Source organism: Naegleria fowleri (assembly GCF_008403515.1).
Source record: "Naegleria fowleri strain ATCC 30894 chromosome Unknown tig75, whole genome shotgun sequence".
NCBI classification, from domain to species: domain Eukaryota; phylum Heterolobosea; class Eutetramitea; order Acrasida; family Naegleriidae; genus Naegleria; species Naegleria fowleri.
In genome coordinates, this window is record NW_025408007.1 from 2823 (window position 1) to 15498 (window position 12676).

Here is a 12676-nt window from a genome sequence, read left to right on the forward strand (position 1 = left end):
GTTCAACATGAACAATGATATAATGATGAGCTTAAGTATTAGACTTAAAGAGGAAAATGAATGACTGTATGTGAAGCCAGTGTTAAAATAATAATGTCAAAGTCCATCTCGATGGTTTGTAATATTTCAAAAATTTCCTTTTTCATACTGTACAAAATTTCAAGACTTCTCACCACTGGATGCATGATGATGTGTATAAAAGTGGAAAGTCTATTGAGAATATTATAATGCTTGTCTGATATTTCATCCTTAAAAACCTCAATACAATAAGCAAATATCATGTAGTATTCGATTGCTTTGAAATAACTCAATTCATCCAATCCACGGACTCTTCGGTGATAGAATGAAGGTGTTTTGATTTCATATAGTTTGTCTATCGTTCCTTTAGTAGTGGGAAAATTCTCAAGAAACTCAACTTACTATTAATAGCGTCAATGTTGTACTTATTTTTCAAATAGTTCAGCAATTTGGCACAGAGATCTTCAAGTAAATTATGTCACAAATCACAAGCAATCTGTGTGGTCCATGTAAAGTATGGTAGTCTTACCAAGATTGACAACCCTTTAACACCATCAAATTGCTAAATCTCTCCCTTAATCATTAATTTGTAATTTTCAACAATTTCAGACCAAACATGTTCCTGTTCATTTCCACCCGAGTTATAAATGGTTCGATCTTAAATCTTTCTACCATTTTTTTACACCATCGACAACTTGAGTTCCAGCATGGTTTGTCATGCATAATAAATCATAACATGAGCTTTAAAATTTCTCAATCCAATCAAATCCACCATCTCTGAAATACAAGTTTCAATAGATTTGCTCCAGAAAAAACTGGTAGAACAATCCACATTTTGAACAGCAATGATTGGGAGATTCACATACTTGATCACAGCAATGGTATACCTTTTGATATTGCTTGGATACATTAATAATCTTTTGAGTAAAGTATTGACATTGGAAGGCAACTTACAGGTGTCTGGAAAGAGATCATTTAAGATTCTGAAAATTTCGTTCATCATTACTTTGGTAGCCTTAAATTTGACATACAGCTGTAGCATGTCGAATATTAATTCTCCCAAAGTCTTACCTGAATGAGTGGAAATCGGAGTACGTGAGTTGGGAATTTGATTCATAATCATGACGAGTGCTTGTTTTTGAAACACCTCAAAAAAGTCCTTTCAGTCCTTTGCTTTGTTTAGGACTCTCTTCATACTCGTTAGAGAATTCTTGAATAGGTGATTGATCCTCTTCTAAATTTCTCTTCTTGTTATTCTCACCTTGAAGGCTAGAGTTTGCTTGGTTTGGCTGGGACATATTAGACACTACTACACTGTGTTGCTGTTGAGGTAATTTTGAGCGATGATTCCCTCTAAAAATTACAAATTAGTGTTGTAACAGAGTTACAATCTTAGACACATTCTTGTCACGATAAAGTTTTCTAAGTATAGGGGGCGGAGTTGATAATACTTTTTGAGTGACAGTTGGAGTTTCCAAACACTGAAGATCTATCATTGTTCAAGGGAATAACTGGTATTATTTATACGTTTGTTAAGATAGCATATCCTTCCGTGGTAAACTCTTTGAATTTCTGTTAGAAGTATAGGTGCATCTAACCGTGTTTCATCCAAAGGTTATAACATCACCAATCAAGAAACGTCATTTCTCTTAAGAAGTCTTCATAAGCAAAGCTTTTCTCACAAAAAGAAGAACGATTTTTGGCGGGCTTTATTTTAATATCTGATCAAAAAAATTTATAAGCCATCATGCTCACTCTTTAATCTTTCCTTCTGTAATGACTTCTCCTCGTAATAGGATAGAATCGATAGTAAGAGAGTAATATCAAAAGAAGCGAGTTGTTAAATTGAATGGCTACGGCCATATCACGATGAATGCACCTCATCCCGTCCGATTTGAGAAGTAAAGCATCGTCGAGCTGCATCAGTACTGAGGTTGGAGACAACTTGGGAATCTGCAGTGCTGTAGCCTTTTTGCTAGCATAAATAGCGTTTGGTAAATGGCTCAAATACATTCCATCAACACCGCCTTGAGAGATTCGTGTTGGTTGGTCGGATGCTTGTTTCTTCAAAAAAATGAATTTTGGCGGAAGCGCGTTCGATGAGGTGGAACGAAGGGTTTGTAGTCTGCACTTGTAGTAGTATTCAGAGGAATTGAAACATCATGTTGAATCAAAATATATAATCAGAAATTGCTAGAAGAGAATGAATTATTGAGAAGAGAAATTGAAGATTTAAAACATTTAAACAAGGAATTAATGTTGGAGAGTGATGATAACGATGCCCGAATTATCAAAAACTACAAGGCAAAAATTGCTCAATTGGAAAGACAAGTTCAATTACTCACCAAATGTAATAATATTAAATCGGAATCAATTTCAGACATTGATAATTTTATTTCAGAGATTGTTGGTGATGAAAATGATTCATCACCGCTGGATAGAGCTCAGGTGAGAAAATGGGGAAAGATGATTCAAGAAAAGATTCGAAACTACAACATTATGACAAAACAAGCAGAAAATCAAAAATATTATATGGAGAGCAAATACCTTGGATCAGCAGGCCATCAAGATACTATTCAAAATGTTTGCAATTATTCCAAGAATGATGATATACCCTATCTTGATGTTACCAATGTATTGGAGCTTGAGAATGATCTCATTCATGTTTATAGAAATCTGTACAGAATGCGAACTCACCTAACGAACAACAAGGACACTATTAAGGACCCTAACTTTGTATTATTATCCAACATCACCACCAACAATATTTCTAAAATATTGAATGAAATGGTAGAACTCTCTCTGATACTTCCAAAGAAAGATAAATCTTCCTCGAGTGAAGAGATCAGCTCCTCATATCATCAATTCTATAACCCAATGTCTCTTAGCACAGCGGAGGTGATGTCAAAACTTCCAAGAATTGGAAATTCAAAAACCTCAAAGGATCTTGAGGACAGTGTTAAAAACTTGGTAAGAGCGTTTCATGCTCAAAAATCCCTATTTGAGATTGATTTACAGCTGAAACAGGAGGAGCTTAATATTTCCACAAAAACGAGTAGTTTCTACAGTTCATACATGAGCGAATTGCTAAAGGAAATTGATCAGAAGTACAAAGAGTACACCAATCAAATACAGCCTCTTCTCCAAGAAGGTCTCTACCAAAACAAAAGAAATACATTAGAAGAAATTGTTCATGCATTTGAGGAGTTCGATAAGGACAGCACTGAAGAGAATCTACGAGCATTTCTCCTAGCGTTTAAAGACAATATCTATTCAATGTTGTCAGATGAAGACAACAAAGGACCATTGACGAAAAAACCAAAATCATCAAATATCAATATTAAGGGTTATTATGAGAAATTTAAAAGACACATTGAAGAAATTCAAACTGAGTTTGAAATCAGAAAAAACGAATTTATTGAGAAAATGTATAATCTAAATCCTGAGGTTGAAAAGTATGAACACATAGAGCCATTCATCAGTTACACTCCCTATGATAATAGATCCTCAGTGTCTAAAAACCGCCATCTCTAAAAAGGTCATCCACAGTTGCTCAATCGAATGGTAATGTGAAAATATCATCCAATCGATTGTCAATAGTGAGAAAAGAGCCGATCAAAGCTCAACGATCTATTGATGTGGGAGTGAATGAAAATGTAGCTTCCTCATCTGAATCCCAGGTGACACCAAAAATTACTTCAACCAAACAAGAAACTTCCAAGCTTAATCCAAATGTTCGAGAAATAGCACAAAGAGTGGAGGATCAAAAACGAAGAGTGCAAACATTAACAGAAAGTCTATCTGTGAGAGGTATTTCAGATATGCAACATTATGCAATTTCCAAACAAATTGTACGTATTTATTAATAACTTTTAACCCTTTCTTAACATTTTTCACCACGATACCATAGAAAACCGAGAAGGCTGAGTTGTTGAAACTAGAACGAACATTAAAAAATCTTCAAGAATAAATAGAAAATGCTTTATATTTACACCAAGGTACTCAATTCTGAATGAATAAAGTCCTCCCACTGCAGTTATTCAATATCAAATAGACTTTCTTCACCATTGGAAACAGCAACGTCAACTGGTGTTTTCTCGGTGTTGGTAGAGATTTGATTTGTTTCTGAGCTAGTCATGAGGGCAGTTGCATCAGGAGTTTTGAATTCTTCAACTTGTTCATCAACATTAGTTTCGTTTTCAGAGTCATCTATTGATTTTTCAGTTTGTTGTGCTTGTTTCCTTGCGTTCTCAACCAATCGTTCAAAAGCCTCAAAGTTTTTTCTTTCCTTTTCTTTCTTTTCTTGTGCAATTCTTTTTCTCTCCTCACGCTCCTCTTCCACTCCTCCTCGTTTCCAAGCATCCACTGTTCTTCTTTCATCCTCAAAAATTGGCATATTGTCTAAATAATTTAATGAAGGAATTTGGGAGATAATTTCCTTTCGATAATTCGGAATCATTCTCACAAGTGGGTTTCCCTCAAGCCGAAGTAATTTCAATTCTGTGAGAGATTTCAAAATGGCTAGAAATTCTTCAATGACTTGCTCTTGAGTCATGTTTTCGGGAATTGTGTCAAAAGTTTGTTCTTACTTAGATCTAAAATTGATAATTTGGAACAGTATCTCAATGCCTTCACAGAGTCCAATGTTCTTAATTGATTGCTATTCAAATCGAGAGTTTGAAGATTGGTGCAGTATTTTCCCAACTCTTCCGGAATATGGCTAATAAAGTTTTCCGAAATGTTCAATGTATGAAGCTGTTCGCAATGGAAGATCCCCTCAATATGTTCAATACAATTCTGATGAATGTATAGACAGGCCAACTCTTTCAAACACTCCAAACCCTCAATTTTGTTGACAGCATTTGACTCGAGCCACAGTACTTTCACTCCGGTAAACTTATCCAAATTCTCAATTTTTGTTACACCCTTATGCTGAAGGTAAAGCTTCTCATTCAGCTTTTCCGTCATGTATCCTCCTTTGCTTTTACATAATCTTCTCAAGTAATCATTGGTGATCTTTCCATTTGGGAGGCGATCGAGGTCTTCGTTTCGTGACATTTTTTTTGTATTTTGGAAAGCGGGCTCTTCAAATACAATGTCAGAATGTAAAACAACCATGTAAAATTTCAGCACATACAAAAATCCCTTGAGTTGTCGAATCTTTACTTGGAAGCTGTCTTCTTTCCGTACAATTGTTCCTTCATCTTGGTGAATTGTTCTTTACCGACCTTCTTGGCAGCAATTTCTTCTAAAACGCCAAAATCAATTTCACCTTCCTCGTCACTCTTTGAGCCAGTCAATTCAATGACAGAGTCAACCATCGATACAATACCATCAAAAACTTCATAAGGAGTTGGATTCTTGCCCATGTATGCAGGAGTGGTTACCAATTTGTTATCCTTGTCAACAACAACTTGGTTTGCTGCTTTAGGCAAACAAGTTGCACCAAGAGCTCTGGCATTTTCTGTGGTGGCTGGATCGGAATCTCCCAAAGTGATTGAGCACTTTGGAATGAGCTTGGCAGCCAAAATTGGAGCAATACAACACATTCCGATTGGAATCTTGGCTTCGTGAGTGGAAACGATGGCCTTCTCAACTTCAGGATGAATCTTAAAGTTTGATGGGCTTTCAGCGTAATTACTCAAGTTTTTAGCAACACCGAATCCACCTGGAATAAAGAGAGCTTCGAAAGATTGTGGTCTGTATTGTTCCAATTTGAGAACGTTTTGTCTGGTGATTCTAGAAGCTTCAGAACGGATATTTCTCACTTCATTCTTATCCAAAGTCTTTGAAAGATGATCATAAGTTTCTTCTTGATTGATATCCGGAGCAAAGAATGCAATCTTGTATCCCATCTTTGATAATTGAATCATCACGCTCACAGCTTCGGTAATTTCGGTACCATCAAGATAACCACATCCACTCAATAAAACGGCAACAGAACCCTTCTCGGTTGGTGTTGTTTGAGCAGCATAATTCTGTATTGTGGTTGGTGAGAGAAGAGAAGGAATGATGATCCTTGCTTGGCGAAGGAGGTGTTGCAGAGTGATTTGGTGATGAGAGTGGATGCTCTTCTGAACATTTTTATGGTTTTTTGTTTTTACAATGAAGATGGAAGAATTTTTTAGCAGAGCAATAAGCAACTTGGCCAATCCATTTAAATTGTTAGAGTTTTCTGATGACTGATGTGTTTGAAGCAAGTAGAGAGGTGAGCCATTCCTTGTCACAACAAGTGTGTTATTTTGTTAACTTTTATGACCAAGTCGTCAACAGCCTCTACCACAAAGTCAAATGAAATGTTGAGAAATGGTCAATCGAGTCACTTCTCTATTGATTGTGGTGGAGCCCTTAGGACTAGCGGTTCTGTTTAAAGGCATCATAACCTTGTGCTAACAAATCAAGAGGAGGTTCTTCTTCCTGATATTCTCCCAATTCATAAGTATAACTGCTAAATGGATAAAGAAACGATTCATCTCCATCCATGTCTTCTCCCTTCGAAGGATCTTGGCACATTTCCTCCCAAGCTTGTTTACCTTGAGAAATCACAAGACACATGGCATACAAGCCTCCGTCATATTCAAAGCAACTCAAATCCTCCTTTCTAGAGGCTTCATAGAGAGTGTTCGTGGTTTTATCAAACTCATTCTCGAGTTGATGAATGAAATCTAAATAACCTTCTTCCACAATCATTCTTTCAAGATAGGAGGCATCTCTATTTGCTTTTTCAATGAGGGCCCAAAATAATTCATTGATATTCGATGCAGCCTTTGTTCTTCTATTGAATTTCAAATACAAATTTGAGTATTCATTGAGATGTTTGAGTCTTCTCGAATAGAAGGGAAAATCTCGTTGCATACAAACATCGTACATGGCATCGGAAGTGGACATCTCAAAGAAAGCCTTGCAAACGAGACTACACTTTCGGAGAGTGTGATCTTCTCCAGCTAGATAACTAAATATTTGATCTTGAAAGACTTCAAAAGGAATTTGAACAAGAGAAGACTTGGTTGATAAGGAGGATGAAGAGAGTATTTCTTTGAACCATTCAATGACATTTGTGGGAATTGGTATCAGTGCATGTCAGACGGATGGGGTGATAGGTTCTTTGACACGCTTTGGTGTGCGTGTTTGTTGCTGCGTATAATGTTTTTTTCAAGTTGACATCAAAGTTCGGACAATACCTCCTGTAGATCTCATCACTTCCGTAAGAGTGTGGGTTTTGAATTTGCACTTTCCAATATGTTCAATTTTTTAATCCTCACTCGTTTTGCTCCAGTTTGATCCCACTTGGGTCAATCACACTTTCAATAAAATTTTTTAATCCTCTGTGAACATAAGAGATCGTGAAAAATTGAACACACAACAACAACGACTCTGAAAATGATTGGCATGACGACTAGCGATGATGATGATGCAAAGAAAACGCTCTCTCACCAACAAATCTCTGCTTTTTGGAGAGATTTTCTCATGATATCCAGCGGATCATCCATTTTGAAAGAAATTATTCCAAAATATCAGAATTATAAATCGACAGAAAATATTCTCTATGCAAAGTATAATGGATTTCCGTCACGTTTTCACGCAAAAGTGTTTTACAGCTTGACAAATGAAAGATTGAATTGTGAAAACATGGATAGTTTTATTTCGGCCTATTCAGAACTTTCGGAAAAGCCACAAGAATGAAAAGAGCTCTACAATGTGAAGAGGAACATTAAACAATTGGTGACATTTGTGGATTCTGAAACACCCAATGCATTTAAGAGGAAGCTTTTACAAGCCTCTCCAGAACATTTCAAAAGAATTCCCTACATGATCATTCATGGAAGATATTTACCTCAACAAGCAAGTTTTTTGTTGTTTTATTGGATGGAGTTTATTGAAGGAGAATTAGAAAAGAGAGACAGAGAAATTGAGAAGAGAGAGGAGAGTGAATGGATCCCTCTCGTCGCTTCGCGACTCACTTTGATTCACCGTCTCAAGAAGGCACTGGTTTGGTACACACATGGTGAAACAGATAAGATTGAGAATTACATTAATAGGAAAAATAATTCACAAACACTGCCAGTGTTAAGGGGATCGTACATGCCAGATCGTTTCAAACCGTTGATTACTCTTCCAAAAATCAATATTCAAGTGGTGAATAAGATTTTGAAAGATGCTGATTTGCAACCCATTAATATTGAGAATATGAATACCCTTTCAGAGTATTACAACTTATTGGATACATTGGAGAAATTGTGTGGAGTTGGAGAACATTGTGTTCTCAAGTACAGTCTTAGAAAACGAAAGAATTCTCCACCTACTAAAACAGCAGTGTATTGCAATCTGTTGAGTCATGATGAGAGAAAACAAAAGTTGCACAAGAGTTTGTGGCACTTTCGCAAATACAACAAATGTTTGGCAATTGTTGGCAAGTTGAGAGGAAGATTGGAAACAGTTTTTGATCCTTTCGTCACTGGTCAATCTGCTCGAGTAGACAAGAGTGGAATGATTACCCTGAATTTGAAGACTCATCATTATTATTTCAACGAAAATAGTGTCGAGTCGATCATTAAGGATATTGATATTCCATCCATTATATTTTCTTGTGTTGCAGTGAGCGTCTTTTCATTAAGAAAGCAATTTACATTAAGGAGTCAAATGCAAGGCTCATTAGACCCATTCTTGTCCTATATTCTAAACATTTGTAGAAACAGGGCAGGAGAAACTAAATGGGATCTCATTGCATCGATTCATCCTTTGGAAGATGTCATAAACAACTTGAGCGAGAAGGAAGCTCAACACATGTTAACACAAATAATGTCCTATCAAATTCCAATTGCAAAGTTCATGCAGGCTCAATGGGAGAAGTGTGTCAATGATTGTGTTAAATCAAACATGAAAGTTCCAAGAGCTGGAACAACAAGTGTCAATTCCACAGGTTGGAATGTTGTTGTGAGTGCTTATTGCAATAGTTTAAGATTCATCAGAACTCTGTGTCATTCTTTAGATATCAAACCTCCTCTTCTCATCAAATCTATGAGATTGACTGCAGCGGATCAAATGTATTGGGCAAAACTATATGGAATGCCTCTATGCTCGGATCTTCTAGTATTTGAAGAGTTAGCAAGGAGTGGAATTACTCCATGGGGTATCATTTTAAATCAGATTGCAAATATTTCTCCAGACAAAATAATCAAAATTTGCGCAAATCATAAGGTGGATCCATCAGGCTGGTTAGGAATCCGTGAATCAAAATATAGATATACAGACAAGTCTTCCAACGAATATCATGATCAAATCTGTGGAGTATGCGTGCCGAACGATCAATTTGTTCAAAATGTTCTCAAAACTTTAGGGGCATTTGGATATAAATCAAAAAAGTAAAGGGGCCTCTTGTCATCTTAATAATCATCTACATTATGAGGCATGTAATAATCTCCATCTTGGTTCACTGATTCTTGTTCAACATGTTCATTTACATAGAACATTTCTTCGTCACTGTAATAGTCTCTATCTAATGAGGCAGTAATGTTCAACCATTTCCTGCTGGCATGAGGGTTATCAACTTCGTCATTCATGGTTTTCCGTTTTTTAAATACTCCACCCATTTTTCTAAAAGCTAAGACAATCAAATCTCGAATATTGTCAGGAATCAAAATCACAAGCAATGAAGCATTTGCTACCATTTCAATGAAACTGAATATGTAGTACAACACAAAGTAATATTCCCATAACGTCTCTGGTTCTCCTTTCACCCGGAAAATTACAAAACTTGAAATATTGTAGAAAGTTAAAACAAAATAGCAGCTGGAGGAAAAGCAAGTTATGAAAGCTAGCTTCATAGTGTTAAGGGTAGAAACAGCGTAATGGATTTTAAAAAATCTAAAGAGCTTAATTCCAAAAATTAATAACAAGAAACAAATTGTCAAGCTAGTGATTACCCGTACTACTAGTCGTATTGTTTGAAAAGTTATCTTCTTGTAGTACATGATTTTAGGATCAAGTACAAATATCAAGATTGACAATGCAAGTAATATTATTGTTAATAGAGCAGCAGCAACCCAAAAAAAGAGAGAAATGACACTTCTCTTCCTTCTAAAATCATGTTTGTTTGGAATTCTCTTTTCTTGCTCCTGTTCCAAAGTTTGTTTAAACGTAAAATATAATTCTGCCCAGTAGCAGCTAAGTACAAAGTAAATTAGGAAATTAAACTCGCTGGAAAATAAATCTAGAGCTTGACTTGTTCGATACATATAATCACAATAATTGAACGGGATGTAATCATTTGATTTAAAACAAATCTGGCTAATAACCCCACATTGCAATAATCTCGTGGTACTGCTCAAAAAGATAAACCCGAAAAGCCTTCTTTGAAGAGAGATTTGTTTTTTTAAACAGTCCTCGTGTCCCCAATGTCCACACCAAAGCAACACTGGCAATCATAAAATAACCAATTGCTTGAGGTAATTGTTCATAATTCACTACATGTTGGTCCAAATCAGGCATTTTCAAAATTTGTTCATCCTATGGAGAGAGTAGGTCAACGGTTGGATCCGCGTATTGAGGTGCCTCAATTTTTTTTTGAAACACAATAACACTGGCAGTTATGGTGAGGAAAGTGCTTTCAAATTGGCGCTTAGAAATGGAATGAGAGAGTAGAAGTGGACATTTTGTTTCAAAGAGGCGTCGTCAACTAATACCCACAAGATTGGGTAATTACATTGAAAACTTGATCACGTTGTGTTTCAATTTTTTTAAGAGGGTTGAACCGAATTCGGAATAATTTACAAATACGCTGTCTTGTGTACGATGAAGCAAGCCTTCGTTTAAATTGCATCATCTGGTACAGAATAAACAGCTTGGGCCATGCACTCTGATATTTTGAGGCCTCGTGTGATGATCTTTCTCTTCCTTTGAAACTTCATGCTGTCACTAATTAAGAAAATGTTCGAAAAGTTGGAATTTTTCTTTGCCCTTCTGCAGTTGAAGCTTGGTGTGAAGGAGTCCTGAGCCATATGATGGCCGAAAGTTAGAAGCTCTCTTCATGATGATGCAAACAAACGGTGGCCCATCAGTGAAGTGGTAGGGCAACTCGTTCTCGAAGGAGTCCTTTCTCCTTGCCGTGTGTCCGATGTTAAACAAATGGACATTTTTCAACGTTCTTCTTCCTTGCCGTTGAGTTTCAAGAAACTCTTGCTCGCAAACAAGAAGCTTCACATTTTCTCCTTCCAACAACAGCGATTTTCAAAAGTTACTCAAAAAAATTTGACCACAAACATTGGCCGCTCTCTCTCTCTCATTCATTGAAGAGAACAATTTTGAACAACAACATAGCGGATTCATTCGAGTCATTGGCTCATCTATTTCATCAATTATTAATTCTCCGATTTCATCATTACCATTAATCGTAACACTTTTTCATCATGTCTGCGTTAAGTCCAGTTGTGGATACACAGTCCAATCGTGGACTCTTTGCCAACATTGAAGAATACATTCGTGTGATGGGAGGAAATAAACCAATCAAGAAGATCCTGATAGCAAACAATGGTATTGCAGCTGTTAAAGGAATTCGTTCAATGAGAAAGTGGTGTAACGAAGTTTTTGGCAGAGCCGATGAAATTAAATTTGTAGTAATGGCAACTCCTGAAGACATTCAGGCCAATGCAGAGTATGTCAGATTAGCAGACGAGTTAGTGAAAGTGCCTGGTGAATCCAATTTCAACAATTATAGCAATGTCAAATTAATTGTAGACATTGCCGAACAATACATGTGTGATGCTGTTTGGCCTGGCTGGGGTCACGCGAGTGAAAATCCTGAATTACCTTTCTCTCTTTCTCAAACTAAACGAAAAATCTCTTTTATTGGTCCTGATGCCTTGCCAATGGAAGCTCTCGGAGACAAGATTTCTTCAACAATTTTGGCTCAAGCTGCTGGAGTTCCTTGTATTCCTTGGTCTGGATCCCATGTTACCTATGATATCGCAAAAGATGGTTTGCCAATTCCTGAAGATATCTATTTGGAATGTTGCATCACTTCAGAGAACGAAGCACTCGAATGTGCTCATAAGATTGGTTATCCAATCATGATTAAAGCATCAGAAGGTGGTGGTGGTAAAGGTATCCGAAAGGTTACTAATGACGTAGAATTGAAGTTAGGATTTCAACAAGTCAAAATTGAGGTTCCAGGTTCTCCTATTTTCCTCATGAAACTCTCAAGCGAATCAAGACACTTGGAAGTACAAGTGGTAGCTGACAAACACGGAAATGCAATTGCACTCTATTCAAGAGATTGCTCTGTCCAAAGAAGACATCAAAAGATTATTGAAGAAGGTCCAGTAACGATTGCTCCAAAGCAGGTTGTTGATACTATGGAGGCAGCTGCTGTCACACTCGCAAAAAGCGTTAATTACAGTGGTGCTGGTACAGTAGAATACTTGTATGAACCATCTACTCAGCAAGTATACTTTTTAGAGTTGAATCCTCGGTTGCAAGTCGAACACCCTGTCACTGAATGGATTACTCTTACGAACATTCCTTCAATTCAGCTTCAAATTGCCATGGGTATTCCTTTATACAACATGGCAGACATCAGAAGATTCTTTGGTGTTAAATTGGAGGACGTGTATTCGCCATCTGTTAAAGTTGATGTGAATGATGCTAGCAAGAGACAACCCCC

The 12676-nt window shown here is 36.8% G+C and overlaps 8 protein-coding genes across 8 annotated transcripts in view; 4 read left to right on the forward strand and 4 right to left on the reverse strand.

Annotated features, from left to right (window-relative positions):
- Nucleotides 1-733: 733 nt before the first annotated feature.
- FDP41_010108 (uncharacterized protein) lies at nt 734-1141 on the reverse strand (the record flags this gene model as incomplete). Its single annotated transcript, XM_044700370.1, has 1 exon — nt 734-1141. One exon carries the CDS (start codon nt 1139-1141, stop codon nt 734-736), a length of 408 nt encoding a protein of 135 aa, XP_044556295.1.
- Nucleotides 1142-2092: 951 nt separating this feature from the next.
- FDP41_010109 (uncharacterized protein) lies at nt 2093-3988 on the forward strand (the record flags this gene model as incomplete). The annotated part of the gene is made up of 4 exons (XM_044700371.1): nt 2093-2134; nt 2206-3473; nt 3557-3869; nt 3929-3988. The coding sequence occupies 4 exons, from the start codon at nt 2093-2095 to the stop codon at nt 3986-3988; spliced, it is 1683 nt and encodes a 560-aa protein (XP_044556296.1).
- A 66-nt stretch (nt 3989-4054) lies between these two features.
- Nucleotides 4055-5076, reverse strand: FDP41_010110 (uncharacterized protein; the record flags this gene model as incomplete). Its single annotated transcript, XM_044700373.1, has 2 exons — nt 4055-4563; nt 4608-5076. 2 exons carry the CDS (start codon nt 5074-5076, stop codon nt 4055-4057), a joined length of 978 nt encoding a protein of 325 aa, XP_044556297.1.
- Nucleotides 5077-5180: 104 nt separating this feature from the next.
- Nucleotides 5181-6906, reverse strand: FDP41_010111 (uncharacterized protein; the record flags this gene model as incomplete). Its single annotated transcript, XM_044700374.1, has 2 exons — nt 5181-6237; nt 6413-6906. 2 exons carry the CDS (start codon nt 6904-6906, stop codon nt 5181-5183), a joined length of 1551 nt encoding a protein of 516 aa, XP_044556298.1.
- A 492-nt stretch (nt 6907-7398) lies between these two features.
- Nucleotides 7399-7701, forward strand: FDP41_010112 (uncharacterized protein; the record flags this gene model as incomplete). Its single annotated transcript, XM_044700375.1, has 1 exon — nt 7399-7701. One exon carries the CDS (start codon nt 7399-7401, stop codon nt 7699-7701), a length of 303 nt encoding a protein of 100 aa, XP_044556299.1.
- Nucleotides 7702-7827: 126 nt separating this feature from the next.
- On the forward strand, nt 7828-9384 carry FDP41_010113 (uncharacterized protein; the record flags this gene model as incomplete). Its single annotated transcript, XM_044700376.1, has 1 exon — nt 7828-9384. One exon carries the CDS (start codon nt 7828-7830, stop codon nt 9382-9384), a length of 1557 nt encoding a protein of 518 aa, XP_044556300.1.
- Nucleotides 9385-9401: 17 nt separating this feature from the next.
- FDP41_010114 (uncharacterized protein) lies at nt 9402-9686 on the reverse strand (the record flags this gene model as incomplete). The annotated part of the gene is made up of 1 exon (XM_044700377.1): nt 9402-9686. One exon carries the CDS (start codon nt 9684-9686, stop codon nt 9402-9404), a length of 285 nt encoding a protein of 94 aa, XP_044556301.1.
- A 1737-nt stretch (nt 9687-11423) lies between these two features.
- Nucleotides 11424-12676, forward strand: part of FDP41_010115 (uncharacterized protein) — a gene marked incomplete at both ends in the record, with an annotated part of 3488 nt that continues 2235 nt past the window's right edge. Inside the window, one exon of the mRNA XM_044700378.1 lies at nt 11424-12676. This exon is cut by the window's right edge and continues 735 nt beyond it. Coding sequence (XP_044556302.1) covers nt 11424-12676 — 1253 coding nt within the window.